This window comes from Chlorella variabilis, assembly GCF_000147415.1.
Source record: "Chlorella variabilis unplaced genomic scaffold CHLNCscaffold_26, whole genome shotgun sequence".
Classification (NCBI taxonomy): Eukaryota; Viridiplantae; Chlorophyta; class Trebouxiophyceae; order Chlorellales; family Chlorellaceae; genus Chlorella; species Chlorella variabilis.
This window is the reverse complement of record NW_005435062.1, coordinates 235,902-253,753: the sequence shown is the minus strand read 5'-3', so window position 1 is coordinate 253,753 and position 17,852 is coordinate 235,902. Positions and strand designations below refer to the sequence as shown.

Genomic DNA, 17,852 nt, shown 5'->3' with positions numbered 1-17,852 from the left:
GATTTGGGCACAATCTGTGGAGCTGAGGCTGCCCATCACTTTCTATCGCACACGGCATAGCACAGTGAGAACGCTGGAACCAGCATGCCAGACGCGCGTGAGCAAACAAGTGAACAGCAGAGTTATGCGACAGCATTAACTCGGTTTGCGCTGCAGGTGCAATCGCAGCACCCTCTGCTTACCTTGGTGTCTAATGAAGAGGGACAGCTTCCAGCAACGCAGTCCGCCCCAGCACCTTCTAGAGCAGGCCACGCCATGGGCCAGTATTTCCCCATGCGACTCAGCCCGTCTGGTGCACGCAGCCTTCTTTTTGCCAGTTTTTGGGCAGCCCTGTTGCAAGCCCCACTTGGGTGCGCAGTCCTGCCCTGCTGGTCAACACTCCTGCCCTTCACTCGTATTTGCAGCAGCATGTGTCTGCCTTTGGCGCTGAAGACCGCTTGCCAGGTTGTTGCTAGCCATCTCAGCGGTCGTGTGATTCCTGCTGCAGTTGGCTGGGACTTGCCAATCCCTTTGAGAGCGCTTTGGGCTTTGCTGCGCTGGTGCTGATCACCGAGGCTGTTACTCTGACTGACTTGACGCCGCGCCAGGTGTCTCGCTTTCTGGCCGGAGTAAGTTGATGTCCTGGTTGTATGAGGCAGTTGACGTGGCATGTGGCGGTGGTGGAATGCCTTTCCGGCTCTCACATCCTTTGGTGTCGTCCCTCCTTCTCCCTGCCCTTCAGAACAACGCAGGCCTTCATGGCTTGAGCCCGGGGGATGAGACCAACAGCTTTATAGCAGTGAGAAGGCAGCAGCTGAAGCTGCTGAATGCAGCATTGCTGGCGAGCCTGTCGCTGGCAGCACGTGGGGTGGATGCGGCCAGCCAGGCGCTGATTGGAGTGCCCGTGGGATGCCTTAGCCTGCTGCTGCTGGCAAGCACAGTAACATCTGCTGCCCGGCAGGTGCGGCTTTCCAGTGATCAAGGAAGCAGCCCGGGTTGCGCTTTTGTTGGGAAATTGGTGTCTCAATTAAGGACACGCCGTGCCCAAGCCCCTAGCCCCGTAGTGCAGCAGTGGGAGTCGGGAGGACAGCAGGTCGTGCTGTCCTCTGCCGTTCACACATTGTGGTGTCACCTTCTTCCTGCATCTTGGACCCTGTGCTGCAGGTTGAAGCGCTGTGCCGCACCCCGGTAGTGCAAGGATTGCTCGATGAGGAGAGGCGGTAACGAGCAACGATGGCGGCTTGCAGAGGGCCTCATGCCTGGTGATGCAGGCAATGACCTGCTTATCTCTGTTTGCTTGTGGAGCATACCGCTTTTTTGAGAGTATCACGATCACACTCTACTTATGATCACACTCTAAGATGGAATGAAGAGAGTCATGTCACCGCCAGCGCCGCTGTTGGTCGGCGCTCTCTAGGCCTCGCAGCCGATTTGGCCGCACGTCGTTCGGCTCTCTTCTCTCCGCGATGAAATCACAATGAACCTCTCCAGAATTCGCCACCTCGTGAGAACTCCGGAGCTAAGCTGTAGTTTGATTCGGTATGAGTGGCTAAACAGCCTCACCTCAGACAGGGACAGGGAAGCAGCAGGACGGCATTGGGGGGGACAGCTGGCACCCCCACGGCGGCACATGTCGGCAGCGGCGGCGGCGGCGGCGGCGGCGGCGGCGGCGGCAAGCCAGCAGCGCTATGACACGAGCACTGAACAACAGGAATATGACCTGATTGCGCCGGATCAAGGCCTGGCACGCATCGAGGGGTGCGGGACTGAGCTGCCTGAACCGCCCTGTGTGCGCCTGCCTAGGCCCGTGGGGTGATGCGTCCTGTCACCCCGCGCAGGTTGCACGACGCGGGATTCGTGGTGAATGATGTGTGGTTGGAGGGCAGCATCCTGGTGGCTGGTGAGTAAACACTGCGCCCTTGGACGCGATGGGACAAAGTGAGTGCCTACCTACCTACCCGCCTGCACACCTGCCTGCAGGCGACATGTTTGCGCTGTGGAAGGCGCGCCGAGTTACCGACATCGCACTGGATAACCTGGCGCTGCTTCGCTTGCTGAAACCAGTTCCAGGTTGAAACCGCTGACCTTTTGGGAGCAGCGCTTGCTTGCGCCCTGCCTGAAGGTGCCGTCCCCAAGCAACAGTTGTTGGCCAGAGGTTGTTGCTGCAGATCTGATTGTGATTGGATGTGGCCGCACGCTGCGTCAGCTGCCGGCTGGCCTGTCGCACCAGCTGCACCAGTTGGGCATACGGGTAGATGCAATGGACACGGTGGGTGACGACCTCTTCTTGTACATTTGATGCTCCTGCCACTGTGGGCGAGGCTCTTGCCTCCTGCACAATTGACCCAAATGTGCCGACATGCAGGCCAATGCGGTGGCCACCTTCAACGTGCTTAACCAGGTGGCGGGGCGCATATGTGAATGCTGGCGCATCGGCTACGATCCCATAGTGACAGCCTGTTAATTTCAATGCCCTTTTGTTTGTCGCTGCAGGAAGGGCGATGCGTCCTTTTCGCCGGCCTGCCCGACAACGCGCCATGATTGGGCATTCATTTGCTCTCTCTTTTTCTTGCTGCTCTCCAACTCCACGGCCTCGTCATAAGCTGCTCTCTACCTCCACTACTTGTTCTCTTCCCCCTCGTCCACCTCCACGTCCGCCAGCGCTTTCTGGGCCAGATTGCCGATGTAAGCAATCGCACAAGCACTGGCCCCCAGAGCCGCCCCGGCCTGCCACCAGTTGATGCCCTCCAGCCCCCCGCCTCCCTCACTGAGGAAGCGGGTGCCATAGGCACCTGCCGCAATGTAGCAGCATGTGCCTGCAATCGGGGCCACTTCAGGTAACGTGTCTGCACCCCGCCTCATGGGAAGGGCGTACGACCTGGCTCCAGATGATTGTTAGCCCGACCCGGCCTCACCTGGCAGCATTCCCAAGAACGAGGCAAAAACATAATCGCGCAGACTGAGGTTCATGAGGCCGTAGCTGCACCAGGGTTGGCAAGGGATAGTATGTCAACCAACATTAAGTTTCTTTCAATAAAATGGTTAGAAATTCTAAACAGGAAATGCCAGCATCCCTCATCACTCACACATAGTTGGACGCGCTCAGCGGAAGGAGAGGGCTGAGGCGCAGCAGAAACACCACCCTGAACCCATCTGCCCCGATGGCCCTGTCAATAGCGGCAAATCGCGGATGGCTGCGAGCATACTCCAGCACGCGCTCTCGGGCGACATAGCTGCAGCGGCGGGCAGATAGCTGGCATGCTGGAGGAAAGACAAGGTGCATTTGAGTGTCCTCCATGCAGCACCGTCCACTGCTCACCGCGCGATCAAGAAGGCAGCCGTGGCAGCTAGAGTAGCCGACACCAAAACAACTGCCAGGCCGGGGCCGACCCCAAAAAGCGCACCAGCCGTCATTGTTAACGGGATTGCTGGAACAGCAAGCACCTCCAGGAGGGCGTAGACGAAGCCGTACACCACGTACCCGCCGAAACCCCACTCATCCACCAATGTAGTAAACAAATCCAAGCAGGCCCTGAATAAACAGACCGAAAATACTGTTTTGACTCAACTTGGCCAGGCGGAAAGGGACACAGAAAACGTCACTGCTTGCCTGATGGCATCCTTGAATAGGAAAGCTGCCCCTGCCACAAAGATCAGGCCTCCAACCACCCCAGCCGATGCGATGGTGAGGTTGCCTCCTATTTCAGGTGCTCCCTGCTCCGCGTCTTGTGAGCTGCGGGCGGGAGGTGGAGGGTGGTGGGGCAGGCCAGCGCACTGCCGGATAGGACAGAAATGTGGCCTGCTGGAATCATGCCCTATACACAACCGCTAGACGAGTGTTCCCACCTAGTAGCACAGGGCTCCGCAGGTGTGGTGGCAGGAGGAGGGTCTTGCCGCCCACTCCGCGGCGCACGCCATCGCCCCGCCACAGCTACTGGTGACTGTGCATGCCACTTTTTAATGAAGGTGCGCTCCGGCCGCTGCTCAGTGCTGAACTGCCAGCCGGGCGGCCGCCTGCGGAAGCAGAACCTGTCCGCGTGAACACGAGCGGTAGGGCCGCCGGGCGGCATACCCTGACGCGCGGCATAGCGCAGCTCGCCACCCCGCTGCTCAAGCGCGCGCGACGGGCTATGCTTACCCGCGCGGCGCAGCACCATGATGAGGGAATTGGGAGCTGCGGGAGAGGCTCAAGGGGAGGTTGCTGGCGCTGGGTGAAAAGCCGGACATTCTCGCCTCCTCTCGTCAGTTAAAGCCAGGGGTCATCTTTACAATTCTGTGATCGCGCCGCGGCAATGGGTGACGCGCCGCGGCATGGGTGCTCTGCTGTGCTGGCATAGAAAAATTACATGGGACGCTTTCCGCTATCATGGGACGCTTTCCGCTATCATGGGACGCTTTCCGCTATGATTCTTCTTAGCTACAGTCGTCGAGAAGTCACACAAGGAGGCAGCAGTCACGAAGCCGTGGGAATTTCTGTCACACCTGCATGTGACGCCAGGCCTCCGCCGCCGCTAGTGCCTGCCCAGGGCTCAGGCTGGCACGGCACCGCGTGGCACTCCAGGCACAGGGTCTCCTGCGCGCCTTGCAGAGTGGCCAGCAGCTCCCTGCGCCAGGTGCGGTCCAGGGGTGGGACATCCTCGGTAAGGGCCCACCTGGTGTGGGACACGGTCCCATCCCAACAAACCCACCTGATGGTCACGTGACCGCGCAGCAGCAGGTTGCCGGCGGCACCACCCTCGTAACACAGTGCGTCAAAGTCTGCAGAGGCATCCAGGTCATTTGCCACGGCCAGCCCAACCCGCAGCCCTCCTGGCGGCAGCCGATGCTGCTGCGAGATGCCCAGCGCCACAGCCTGCAGCCGTACACGCATACTACGTCAACGAAACTTGCATGTCCTGGCAGCCAAATGACGCATGCAGGCAGCGCCACAGCAGTGCAGCCACGCCTACATACGACTCAAAACATGCAATGCGATGTGATGCAGCGAGGAGCAGCCCAGCATGGGGGCAGTGACGCAGCCATCCAAGACGCACGTACCTCTGACACCTGGCTGATGGTGGCAGAGGCAGGGCATGCAAGATAGTTCATCCGCCAAGCAGGGCCGCTGCCCGCCTCCAGTCGCGCGTGGGCTATGCCATCTGCCAGCCCCGCCGCCAGTGCTCGCTCCTCTGCCAGCTGCTCGGCCTGCTGACGTGCTGCCAGATGCTGCTCGGGTGGGAGCAAGACCGGCGCCACTGCCGGCCCCACCTCGTCCAAATCCGATTCCATGTCAGCAGCGCCCGCGGCGGATGGCTCTGGAGGATCTGGCACAGCAAGGGCTGAGGGCTGGCGCAGCAGGCTGGCAGCAGCGTGGACTGCCGGCGCGATTGAGCGCCGCGGGTTGAGCATGGAGGCGGCTGCCGGGCCAGTGTTCTCGGGCGCGGTGGCCCCCGGCACGTTACGGGCCGCCTTTACCGCCGCCTGCACAGCGACCGCAAGGAAGTCCAGCAGGCCATCGGGGGTCTGTAGATCTGCCAAGTCGCTCAGAATCTGCTTGTAGTGCTGGCGCAGCAGCGGGAAGTTGAGCCGCTGCGCTTTGCCGCCCTGCTGCTGCAGGCGGTCGATGTCGTAGGCCATGCCGGCCTCCTCCGCTGTGTTGTACAGGCCCAAGCTGAGCTCTTTGCCAGAGCGCTTGGTGCGGGCCTGCCAGTTGTCACCCTGGAATCGCACGCCCCTGCAACGAAGCATCTTGCATATATGTGTGCACCAAAGCTGTCGGGCAAGAAATAGCTATGGCAGCATGCGTCCAAGCTCCCTTGAGGAGGGGCGCTCACCTGTACTGCAGCAGGCCAGCGTCCTCCTCGTCTGCAGGGCTGCCGACCCTCTGCCTCTTGGCATCACTCCCCCCTGCGCTCCAAGCCTGCCGCTTGCCAACGTGAGCCACGGGTGCATGCTGCCGGGGCAGGGCCAGTGCCACATTTGACAGTGCCAGTGCTGCTGCGGAAGCGGCTTGCTTGGGCCGCACCGCCGTGACATGCACGGTGGCATCAAAACCCCGCGGCGGGGCCTGCCATGGCAGCTGCTGCGCTTGCTGCCCGCCCAGGCTGTCTATGTGCCATGAAGCATGAGGCGGCGGCGAGGGACGCCTGGCAGCAGCCTGTTCCTTGGCCTGCAAGGATGCAACGGTGCATGCATGCTGGCAAATCTGCGCTCACACCCCGACACCCATGCTCCCTGCAGTGCTCTGGCAGCCAGCCTCGCTGGCTGGAATGCAGTTCTGGCACAGATTCAGATGTGTAGGGGGCCCCCACCCGCAGCACCCACCAGCGCAATCTGCTGGCCCACCGCCTTGGCCTGCTGCAGCACCTCCAGCGAGGGGTCCAGCATCTGCTTCTCAAACTCCTCAACATCGCCAAACATAGTGCCCAGCAGCAGATCAAAGACTGGGTCCTGCAACGGGCAAAGCAAGTGGGCTCAAAGGTGGTGGCAAGGTTTCGTCCTTGGGTTGTCCACCCTAGAAACGCACCGGCTTGCAGTCCCGCTTGCTGGAGAACTTGACTCGGCACTGCGGGCAGTTGTTCTCGCTGCACACCAGCCACGGAGGGGAAGCAATCAGTGACTCTAGCTCCAGACACACGGCACTCCCAGCCCACCCACATCACAAGCCTATATCTGCCGCCAGCCTGCCGGAGGCTTGGTAACGTTCCATGCATAGCAGCGGACGATGCAAGCAGCCGTGCAGCCCGTACATTTGCGTCCGCAGCCAAGCCTCGATGCAGTCCTTGCAGAAGCGGTGCATGCACGCCGAGACGGCCCGGGTGTTTTTGATGATGCCTGCATCGCAACAAGGAAGGAGGTATGTTTGGTGAGGCTGCTTGCGGGCAACTTGCGGGCAGGATAGGGACTGAGGAGGTGGTGGTGGAGGGGGTGGGCGGCGAGCCGACAGCAGGGCGTTCACCCATGCAAATGGAGCATCGGCAGTGCTCGACGACGGCTCCCAGGTCAAGCGCCACCTTCAGTCTGCACCGCAGGCCAGCAACAGGGGCTCTCTCGGAGTTCTCTCGCCGACCAGCACAGTGGCTGTCCCCAGCAGCTGTCTCACCCTGGCCGCGGTGCTTCGGGCCCTGCTTGCGACGGAGAGGGCACCATAGCGAGGCGCGGAAGTGGCGCGCGCTACTGGTGTCTCGAAATGGGCCCCCGAGATGGAAGCAACGGAACTTTGACAGGGGAGGAATTCATTCAAAGCAGAATGAAACCATGAACACCAGTTGACTGGTCATCCCGAGCTTGCATTTGCCGACTACTAGTAACTTGATGACCTATCGCCAACACCCTGAAAAGCCGCAAGCCCAACGCAACTGCCCCCTTGCCATAACACAAGCCTCGCCGCCACAGAGCTGGCGCCTGGTTAAAGCGCGCGTGTGGAAGAAGCGATGGCGGCAGGGCTGGCGGGGATGGACGACACTCTGGAGGCCCTGCGGGAGGTGGGACCCTGCCCCCACGCGCCTGCCGCCGCCCATCCGCTGCCCGAGCGCCAGGCGTTGCACGCCCGCTGCCCCCCGGATTCATGCTGCAGGCGCTCAGCTGGCCCATGCAGTATTCTACAGCAGCCGTGCAGCTGGGAGTCCGGTGGCCCAAGGGCCTGCTGCTGCATGGCCCCCCCGGATGCGGCAAGACCGCTGCGGTACATGCGGTTGCCCTCGAGTGCGGCGCCGCCATGCACTTGGTGACAGCAGCATCCATTGTGGGCGCCTTCACAGGCAAGCCGCGGTTGTTCTGCCGCAGCCAGGGTTGTGTGGTTGCTCTTGTATGTCCCCCGCCCCCCTCCCAAACACATACACCACGCACCTTCCAACCCCGCTTGGCGCTCTGCTCCTCTGCTCCGTGGTGCAGGCGAGTCAGAGCGCCGGTTACGTGATGTCTTTGCTGCAGCCAACAAGGATGCGGAGGCTGGCCAGCTGGTGGTCATCTTCTTGGATGAGGCAAGTTTGTTCTTGGGCCGGGCACGTGCACTTCGGAGCTGGCCGTGCCGGCTCCGCCTGCCCTATAGCACAGCAGGCATGTCTGTTGCTGCACGTTGTTTGCTGTTCCTGAGACTATTCCTGCCCCCTGTGGTTCCTTCTTCTTTGGCGCTCAAGCACCTGCAGGTGGATTCCCTTTGTCCGCGGCGAGAATCGGCGCGCCAGCAGGAGGCGCGGATAGTGGGGCAGCTGCTGACCCTATTGGATGGCGCGACAGCTCTGGGTCCACAATGCAAGCAGGTTGAACACGGAAAACAGCGGTTGGGGCACATTTTGGTAGTGGGTGCCACCAGCCGGCCGAATGCCGTTGACCCAGCGCTCAGGCGACCGGGCAGGTGAGCCGGCTGATTGCTGCAGACGCGGGCATCCATTTCGGTTGTTGTTCAAGGGTGGTCAGAAATGCTGGTGCAGGTTGGAGCGTGAGATACTTGTGCCTATTCCAGATGCCGCAGCCAGGACGAGTATCTTGCGGTTGCTGACACAGCGACTGCCTCTAGATGGCTCTGTGGACCTGCAGCAGTAAGCGCCTCCCGCATGAACTTGTGGGTGGGGGGTGGTGGGGTTTCAATGTGCACAGGCGTTCAAGCGTGTGTGGCCATGCGCATTCATGTGTGAAGCGGCTCCCTGCAGGTTGGCATTCGAGTGTCATGGATACACAGGCGCAGATCTGGGCGCTCTGTGCAGGGAGGCTGGAATGAGTGCCATTGCGGTCATGGCAGACAGCGCAGCAGGAGCTGAAGCCCCAGCGGGAGCAGCACCAGCTACAGTGGGACCTGCTGCTTCAAGGCCCAGCTTGTTTCCGGCGCCGTCGGCAGAGTCCCCTATGCAGATGGAAATAGCTCAATGTGCAGAGTTTTTACATACTGCACCTCGCAGCATGATGCGACTCGTCACAGCCGATGACTTTGTTGCTGCAATGAAGCGCGTGGGGCCGTCGATGGCAAGAGGGGCTGCTGTGGAGTACAGGCCCATCAAGTGCGCCGCGGTCGCCGGCAGTTCACTGGTTGCTGCAGTTTGCATGTTGCGCATTATTGCAGTTGTTCCTTCATTACTTTGCATAGTTACATTTGTCTTTGTCCTGTTGCAGCTGGGACGACATTGGGGGGCTGAGTGCAGTGAAACAACAGCTGAAGTGCGACCGGCCCCGGCTTTGGCCGTGCATCTGCCGAAGCAGGTGCACAAACAGTATGCATCATGTGTACTGATCATCTTGTTTCTGCTGCAGACAAGCTGTGGAGTGGCCGTTGAGGCACTCTGGCGCCTTTGAGCGACTGGGATTGTCGCCACCGAGGTGCGTTGGCTTGGCTGCCAGCCTCACTTGTTTTCAGAAGCACACCAACAACAGCCAGTCGTCTCCTCTTACCACGCTGCAGTGCCCCTGTTCTTTTGCAGGGGTGTTTTGTTGCATGGCCCACCTGGGTGCAGCAAGACGACGCTGGTCAGGGCCGCTGCAACCGCAAGCGGTGCTACGCTAATTCCTCTCTCAGGCTAGCAAGTTCAACGGGTTCAGCTTGCCACATCCCCATTTTATTGCGATACTTAAAAGTGCACCAATACTTGCCGCAGGAACGCAGCTCTACAGCATGCATGTTGGTGAGGGCGAGGCCATTCTTCGCGAAACTTTCAGGCAAGCGGATTGGGAGACCGTGGTCTCGGTGGGCGTGTGGGACAGCGGCCGAGCCCGTCTCAGCCCTGTTTGAAGCACATGGTGCATTCCAGTAATGGCAAGTGCAGGCGGGCGCGGCTTGTCGCACCTTCCATTGTTTTCCTTGATGAGCTCGACTCGCTTGTGGGTGCGTAATCTGAAGTAGTCTGATGCACTGGCAGCACCTGTTTCCACCTGTATAACATGTATATGTGTATTATAGGCCAAGCTGGTTCACGATCAGCGTGATCAAGTTACCAGGCCCAACAAAGCTGCGCCAAACGTTTGCACCTGTTTGGCGCGCTGGGAACTCGTTTCAGCCAAAATTCTCTACTTGTTTCAGGCAAGCGTGTGGACCGCGAGATTGCAAGCGACGTAACGGCCCGTGTGCTCTCTTCATTTCTCACCGAGATGGATGGCCTGGAGCTGGCACAGGGGGTTTTGGTGATGGGTGCCACAAATCGCCCCCAAGCACTTGATGCTGCTCTCATAAGGCAAGTTGCACCCGTGCTGGTATTATGTTTAGCAAATGCTGGACTAAAGGCTCACAACCTCCACTTCATTTTGTTCATTCAGGCCAGGGCGTTTTGATGTGATCCTGTATGTGCCGCCCCCGGATGAGCTGGGCCGGCTACAGGCCCTCCAGGTCAGCACATGCTCAATTTCAAGTTTGCTCTAGGGGGACATTACGACATAATTGTATGGGTGGGTGGGTGGGTGTGTTGGCATGTGTGTCCTAAGGCAAAGTTCGATTTACAATGTCCACTGATGCAGATTCATACCCGCAAGATTCCACTCACGGCTGACGTTAACTTGGCTACTATAGCAGCATGCACAGACTGCTTCACAGGCAAAGCCACTTTGTCGTTCGACGCACTGGTTGTTCTTGTCCCTGGAGCAGGCACTATGCAACCGGCGGCTGCTGATGTTGAGTGCTTTAGCGACTGAAGGCGGCATCGAACCCCGCCATGTTCTGTAGGTGCTGAGCTGGCAGCAGTGTGTAGGGAGGCGGCGCTGGCCGCTTTGCGAGAAGATATTGAGGGAGGTAAGTGGTTGTGCTGGTGAGAGAGCAACACCATTCCATTCCTACCCGGCCGATGGTTTCCTCTATACCCAGCAGCTGTTGTGCTGTTGTGTAGCGCGTCGCGTTCACCCCCGGCATTTTACATTCGCGTTGGGGACCATCCAGCCACATCTGACAGCTGCAGATCTTGCTGAGTGGGAGGCATGGCCGGAGCGGGCGGCCCGCTCATGATTACCGAACGTTGTCCGGCGCTACGCAGTTAGATTCTGGCTTGCGCCAGGAATTCATCCTTCCTCCGATGGTACTCCTCCCAGCGCAGTTTTGCATAGGCAAGGTAGTCAAAATCAATGCTGCTCCACTTGGCCTGCACAGGCGGCAGCCCCAATTCTTTGGACTAGTTTGTTGGGCGAGCTTGCAATGAGCCAAACCACCTGAAGCAGGGCCCAGGTGCCCCAGAACTGGTGGGATGCCAGAGCGTACACGTTTGCCTCCGCTACGCAATGTGCAACAACCGCAGGCTCCTGTAGGGCAGCAACGGTGAGCGGTGGTTGGTGTGTGGTGGACAACCACACCATTAAATCATGTTTAGCCATGCTGCCAACTGCACGCTCTTCCTATGGTCAAGGCACGTGCGACGGTAACTTGTCCTGGCATGCATTGCTTGGTTCGCACCTTTGATGTCAAGCGATCGTGGCTGCCTCCCGCAAAATAGTGCTGAATAAAGCGTGCTGCCTGCTGGTGCGTGGGGTACCGCGTGTAATCGCACTCAAAGCCAGCGTACCTGCACCATACATGCAATTCAACTCTCCTGTCAGTATACCCTCCTGCTCTCCACGACAGGATGACAGGAGTCCATTTCGACATCCTGTGTGTGGCACCACGAACTGCAAGTTCAAGTGACGCACTCGCAGAAGTGATTGCCCCAGTCAAAGCCGCGTGGTGCCCAGTCAGCATACTCAAAGTCAATGAATGTCATTCCCGTTTGACCAGCCGATGTGCTGGTGTCGCCGTGCGAGGCATATCTTGAGCTGGCAACCCCAGGACGGGTGCTACTGTTCTCGGATGCAAGCGATACCATGATGTTGCCTGCTGGTGACAGCAACAGCAGGCAATCAGTGCTGTTGTACAAGGAGGGGAAAGCATGTATGCCCAGCGAGCTCAATGCATGCCGACTATGCCCCACCTGACAGCAGGTCGTTATGGGCAAACACCACGGGCGAGTGCATGGCAGCAGCGGCAGCCTCCACCGTCTGCACCTCTGCTCTCATGGCTGCGAAATCAAAGTTGGCAAACACCTGCTGCCGCTGCAAGCCCAGCGTGACAATTCGGGGTGGGCCACCGGGCGCCGTCATAGACATATATCAAATTCAATCTGATTACCAAAGCCAACATAAGACACGCAGGCAACTGGGAAGTGGAATACCTGCGGTGCCTCAAATACAAATGTCTCTGCAATATCAAGCCATTCAAAGATGCGTGCAAAGGGGGTGCGGGCTTCTCTGACACCCTGCATGGCGACGATAGAGGTCAGATTGGTGGCACACCATCCATGCATACCGATTCACAGGGCATCTCACCGGCGCGGGGATGTCATGGAAGCGGCGCAGCGAGGCAGCAATCGTCGGCACAAACTCGGGGCCGGCCAGCTCCTCGGGCTGCATATGCGGGACAGCCGGGATGTACCCCACTTCTGCCGCCTGCTGCTTGCAGTACGCAAATGTGATGTATCCCGGATCACCAACGCAAAACATGACTCGCCTGTAACGAGCGCATAGGCAGGAACTGCTCTATGCGGCCATTGCCAAACGTCGCCAGGACCCGCGGCCCAAAACCGTGCTCGTGTGCCAGCTGCATCAAGGCAAGCTCCCTGGTGCGGTCGATGAACTGTTCCGTGTTGTCGCCGTATATGCGGAAGGCCACGGGCGGGAGCACGGCGCGCCGCCCCTCAGATGGCGCCTCGGGCGGCGGTAGGGCGGGCGCCACTTTGAACAGCGCGTTGCTGATGCCGCCGGCAATGAAGCCGATCTCCACGTCTTCTTCAAAGCACTCCGCCCAACCCGGCAGCAAGCGCCGGCAGGCGGCTTTGATCGCCGGGTGCAAGCGCAGCTCAGGCAAATGGCCATCAACCACGAGGCTGGCTTCGTGGGGGGGCATCGGCCTGTTTTCAGGCCAAGTGTTTTGCTAAAAGGGCGCCGGTAACTGCAGCCCGAGCGGGGGTAACTGTGCAGCGTGCCTGGACCGATAAGAAGATTGTGATGCGTGTGATTAAGGGTAGTGCATGTTCGACACAAAGATGCGTCGTCGTCGGCGGCGGCATGGGGGCATGCTGCTGCCGCTGCCGCCAGGTCTCAACTGCATCCCGCTGCAGCGCTCCAGTGAAAGGCTGTGGTCCAAGGTTCACCAGCTCCCTAAGAAAAAGTGGCCCAGGCCAAACTGCCCCACGCCTTGGAGCGAGTGCAGGGCCTGCAGTTCTGTTCAATGGGCCCAAATGTCAGCCAGGATGCTTGCCAACCGTCGGGCACATGGGGTCTTGTCCCGGAAGTTATCGATCAGCGTTGAGGCACGCGGATGGAATCCGCCCGCGCCCTCACGTCACAGAACGCACGTGTGACGCCCAGCCACCCGGAGGCGCATGAGCGGGCACCCGCAACGTTACAGACATCGCCGCAACTGAAGGGCCGCTTCAGATTTGAAGGGTGCCTGCACGGCTCCCCTCTTGATCGTTTCTTGAAAAGAAAAAGCCCAGCTGGCCCATGGCACTCTTTAGCCAGCACTTTGAAACCCTTCTCACTGGTACCAGCGTCACGGTATGAGTTTGGGACTGCATTCCTTTCTGGCGGCACCCCAGCCCAACACCCAGCCCAACACCGCTGCCACTGCAGGACGACACAGAGGACCCAGACAGAGGACAGAGGACGTAGCCGCCCTCTAGCACCCTTCAGTGCCCTCTGCAGATACTAAATAACCTCCAGCGCATGCCTGCCTCGCTCGTGCACCACGCTCGAATCTGACTAGCCCCCGTTTCCCGCATGTAACATATCACCGATAAACATCAAACGAGAATCGAGAGAAGGCGCCTGGACTCTTCAGCATACGCAAATGGCTTGATGTCAACGATGGCGTAGCGCTGCCTCACCTCACCTTGATATTCCTACACAGCGTCAATGCAGCACGCGCATTGGGCCGTGGCGCCCTCTCCCAACAGGCGGATGCATGCAAACAGGGAGATGCTTGTTGGCACAACCACAAAACACAGCGCAGGGTGTTCCTCACCTGCGCCTGCGCCTTAAGGCGCAGCACGTTGTCCTTCCACAGAACCGACTTGAGCACCTCCTGGAACTGCTTGGCATCTGCAGCCACCAGTTAGTCAATGCTCAGCAGCCAGCAGCTGCGCCAGATGACACCCTGGGCGCGCTGTTCTAAGCGAATCGATTCGTCCATCCGCACCTGTCTCGCGCAGCTCGGCCAGCTCATCGGCCTTCATCTCCAGCAGCTGCTCCGCCTGCAGCAGCAGGGCAATGGGCACCGCGGTGAGCGTTGCAGTGCTCTGCAGCTGACAGCAAGGCAGGCTCCAGGCAGCACCACAAACCGCACTCGGCACCACACGTACCTGCTCATTGAACACCTGCACCGAGCACTCGCCGCTCACATCCATGACCTTGGCATTGAAGATGTAGCGGCGCACCATCGAGGACAGGGTGGTGCCATCGTACTCGCAAAAGTACTGGCCGGGCCCCTGCTCCACAACCTGAATTGCCGGATGGGTGTGCCCAGGGCGCAGTTATTACTGACAGTAGCATCCCCCATTGGGCTCTACCAACACACAAAGAGCGCAAAGCAACCCCATGAAACCAGGGCAGAGACGCGGCGCCGTCGTGCTTGCCTTCCTGTTGTTCTCAGGGTTGGCCATGTAGAACAGTGCCTGATCGGGGTTGACCATGGCAAAAGTGGCTGCAAAGCATGGGTGGGCATTGCCGATAAAAGCAGGCAGGCGAGACAACTCATAGTGCCAAGAGCACCGCCGCATTTGCTGCAGGATTAGGCACCTGTGACAGTGGAATAGTGTGGCTTGTCTTGTGTTGTAGCTGGTGCCGCCGCCCGAAAGAGCTCCAGCGAGGCACGCTCCTGCCCGGCACTCGAGCCGCTGTGCCTGCAGGCAAGTTGAAAGCATGTTGGGGGTGGGAGTCACTCTGGCAGAAAATACATTGGTGCATCTGGTGAAACGGTGAAACTGATCAAGGCAGTGGCCCACTGCCATTTTGACATGGTCGTGGCTTACTTGAGCGCAGTGGCCAGGCCCTCGCCGACGTGGGACATGGCAGCGCCGCGTCCCGAAGAGTCGTACCACTGCCGAAGCGCCACTGCTTCAGGCACGTCCGGGTTGATCAGAACAGCGCTGCGCTGCAGGCTGCTCACTGCACCACGGGCAGGGGAAGCAGTAACAGAAAGTAGGGGGCACCGGCCAGAGGCAGCACAGTTCAAATGCAAAACAGCGGAAGTTTGGGTGCTGCCAGCTGCTGCTGCGCCTGAGCATGCAGCGAGCATGACAGCTTCCCAGCAACGTGCCTGAGACGCCATTGTAGGAGGACACACGGCAGGCTGTGATGGCCACGACAGGCGCCTGCTGCACAAGCTCCTCTATCTCTCGCCCTGCGGCCTCGGCTGCGTTGCCCCACATCGTAAGCACGACGGTCTTGAGGCTGCAATCATGCATACAGTGCATGTAAGAAAGAGGCGCATGCCGACATAGGATTCAACAGTCCCTTACCTCTGGTCCACCAGGGTGATGTCGCGCCGCGACAGCTCCACCTGGTCCGTCTTGCGCTTCACACTGCCCAGGGGCTTCACATCCATCACCACCCCAACGATATCCACCATCATCTGCACCAGCAAACATAATGTGTCGCCTCTTTGTTTGCACGACAGTCACTGCTGGAAGGGAAAGACATGGGGCTGCCCTGTGCACCTTCTTGTCTACAAACGCAGCCAGCTGTTCAATTGGCACAAACTCCATCTTGACATGCATCTTGCTGGTGTCGATGTCATCGGCTGCATGTGGCAAAGAGCAAGCCCAGCACATGCTAACTGGCAACTCTTCACCGGCCTTCAGCACAGCGAGAAAGGAGGCCTTAAGTGTGGGCTCTTACCACAGCTCTCCAACTCCGAGGCGGTGTCAAAATGCAGGGCATAGTCGTTGCGCACGCGGCTGTAGCGCTTGTCGGCAGGTTTCACATTGCCGCGGCCAAAAATGTATACCTGCAGGTCATGAACACCACCATGCAGGAAGCAGTTAAGCCGCCTTGGCCAAGGAGCAGAGAAAGCTGACCAAGGAACAGAACACAAGCTGCAGTGCTGCCATGACCACGACTGCCAAAGTTTGAAGTGGTCGATTAATGTGCGAGCATTTCGAATAAATGCAGCCGGCCGCCAACAACATGGTCAGGCCGGGTGAGGGTTGGCCAACACAGCTGGTGGGCTGTGGGTTCAGAGTGCACCTTGCCCTCCTCCAGCAGCTCATACGCGTGGTCTGCTGCCTCCCGCCAGAAGGTGGCCTCGATGGTGGTCCCCTGCTCATCGACGACCTCCGCACTGAACACGCTGCCACGTGAGAAGCTGCGGTTGACGCCATGGGCACCAGGGGGCCGTCGTCAAGCCAATGCCAGGTTGGCTCTGGTGCAGTGCAAGTAGCTACTATGTGCAGCGTGCAGTGAGACAGCTGCTACCAGCAGAGCCACCGGCATTGGGATGCATCAGCATACCTGCGCTTTGAGCCTTTAGACACCACCTTGGCCTTGATTGCCCAATTGTTGTTGTAGGGGTTCAGAGCGCTGATGGGCTGCAGCGGGCGCTTGGTTGCGGACCCCATTTTCTGCCCCCTGCATGCAGTTGGCGGCAGGGAAGAGTCAATTGTACACCACACACACAGGCAGCTCGATGCATCGCAGTGGGCTGTGGCCCGGCAACTCCCCTAGGGGCATGCATCACGCACCAGCCGGCCGACGGTGGGGTGGGATGGCTGGCGGGTGTGATGCAGGGCGAGCTCTTGCTCAGCGCTGCGGAACTCTTGAGTGCGGCTGCTGGCGTCTTTGCTGCCTCTATCTGCATCGACACCGGTTCCTGCTTGGCCACCTCGGCGGCCCCGCTGGCAGGCTCGCCGGCCGCCCCGGGGCCGCCTTGCAGAAGCTCAGCCTTGGCAACGATCAGGACATGGCTATCGCCGATTGCGCTGATGCTTCCCTCGTGAACGCGCACCAAAGACTCGCTCTTCAGCTCACCACCGAACTCACGGGCCATCTGGGAGGTGAACACACTGCACGCAGCGGCACAGGTTGTGTCACTGGTCACCCCGTTGGCTTCCCCGGCATTGCCCGCCCAGCGCGCCACGGGCGCACGTCTGAATGTTTTCTTTGCCATCAGTTAGCTGACACTTGATCTTGCCGTTGTCCATACGCAGTTCTCCCGCCACCTGCAAGGCGCAGGCGGCGGCTGAATTAGTTGGATGGCGGCGGCGGGCGCACGGCCCCCAGTGTGTGATGCGCCTGCACCTTGAGGGAGACGGAATCCTCCAGGGTGCCCCGGCTTTTCAGCTGATGAATGGTGGCCATCGGGGCTGAGAATTCAAAAAAGCGTTTGGACTCAAATCCTGCAAGTCCTCAAGGCGTGTGAGGTTGGGGCCCGATGATTTCAGGGTTGCCGCCAGACATCACAAAGCGGCGAGGGTGGGGTCCCTCACCCTGTCGGGGATTCAAATTAGTATTCACGGTTGCTCACACTACCCACGGAGGCTATGGGTTTGCTCTGTGGTGAAACGAAAGACAGGGAGTGCACAAAGAAGACAGGGTTTAAAGGCAGAGTGAGTTGTACTTCGGCCGTAGTGGGAGCGGTGGGAGTGTGGGAGCCAGAACTCTTCGGTGTAAGTCATTCGTCTGCGGTACTTATCGGATCGCTCGCGTACTCACTCCATCTGCCAGAAGGAGGCATGCTGCTGCTACGGCTGTGAGGGTGATGCTCCAGCCACAGCTGTAGAGTGGGAGCTTCCTCGGCCGCATCCTTAGCCTCGCCTCAGCCTACGGGCGGCTCCCGCCCCTGCCGCCGGCTCGAGCCCCTCACCGCTGCCGCCGACTCCCGACACCCCCCCCCCCCCCCCCCAAAAAAAAAAAAAAAAAAACAACCCCCCCCCCCCTTTTTTCGGGCCCACCCCTTT

At 59.6% G+C, this 17,852-nt stretch overlaps 4 protein-coding genes across 4 annotated transcripts; 2 read left to right on the top strand and 2 right to left on the bottom strand.

Annotated features, from left to right (window-relative positions):
- Positions 1-1,609: 1,609 nt before the first annotated feature.
- On the top strand, positions 1,610-2,054 carry CHLNCDRAFT_139724 (expressed protein; the record flags this gene model as incomplete). The annotated part of the gene is made up of 3 exons (XM_005843890.1): positions 1,610-1,737; positions 1,818-1,879; positions 1,960-2,054. The coding sequence occupies 3 exons, from the start codon at positions 1,610-1,612 to the stop codon at positions 2,052-2,054; spliced, it is 285 nt and encodes a 94-aa protein (XP_005843952.1).
- A 544-nt stretch (positions 2,055-2,598) lies between these two features.
- CHLNCDRAFT_139722 (hypothetical protein) lies at positions 2,599-6,757 on the bottom strand (the record flags this gene model as incomplete). The annotated part of the gene is made up of 9 exons (XM_005843809.1): positions 2,599-2,771; positions 2,895-2,959; positions 3,066-3,212; positions 4,668-4,831; positions 5,017-5,692; positions 5,793-6,127; positions 6,283-6,408; positions 6,485-6,542; positions 6,708-6,757. 9 exons carry the CDS (start codon positions 6,755-6,757, stop codon positions 2,599-2,601), a joined length of 1,794 nt encoding a protein of 597 aa, XP_005843871.1.
- Positions 6,758-7,009: 252 nt separating this feature from the next.
- Positions 7,010-11,082, top strand: CHLNCDRAFT_37221 (hypothetical protein). Its single transcript, XM_005843889.1, has 17 exons — positions 7,010-7,442; positions 7,535-7,718; positions 7,852-7,940; positions 8,106-8,314; positions 8,391-8,498; positions 8,610-8,688; positions 8,833-8,954; positions 9,067-9,111; positions 9,205-9,270; positions 9,372-9,466; positions 9,546-9,606; positions 9,714-9,772; positions 9,968-10,118; positions 10,201-10,270; positions 10,399-10,474; positions 10,604-10,669; positions 10,764-11,082. Exons 1-17 carry the CDS (start codon positions 7,392-7,394, stop codon positions 10,877-10,879), a joined length of 1,647 nt encoding a protein of 548 aa, XP_005843951.1. The 5' UTR covers positions 7,010-7,391; the 3' UTR covers positions 10,880-11,082.
- A 749-nt stretch (positions 11,083-11,831) lies between these two features.
- On the bottom strand, positions 11,832-17,451 carry CHLNCDRAFT_59111 (hypothetical protein; the record flags this gene model as incomplete). The annotated part of the gene is made up of 19 exons (XM_005843808.1): positions 17,382-17,451; positions 17,194-17,291; positions 17,041-17,114; positions 16,638-16,958; positions 16,408-16,524; positions 16,144-16,261; positions 15,796-15,904; positions 15,615-15,697; positions 15,417-15,529; positions 15,242-15,348; positions 14,928-15,063; positions 14,695-14,798; positions 14,466-14,599; positions 14,259-14,396; positions 14,096-14,150; positions 13,922-13,998; positions 12,534-12,694; positions 12,226-12,406; positions 11,832-11,952 (listed from the first exon to the last, which is right to left on the bottom strand). Coding segments are annotated over exons 2-19 (2,208 nt in total), but the record flags the coding sequence as incomplete, so codon positions are not given.
- Positions 17,452-17,852: the final 401 nt, after the last annotated feature.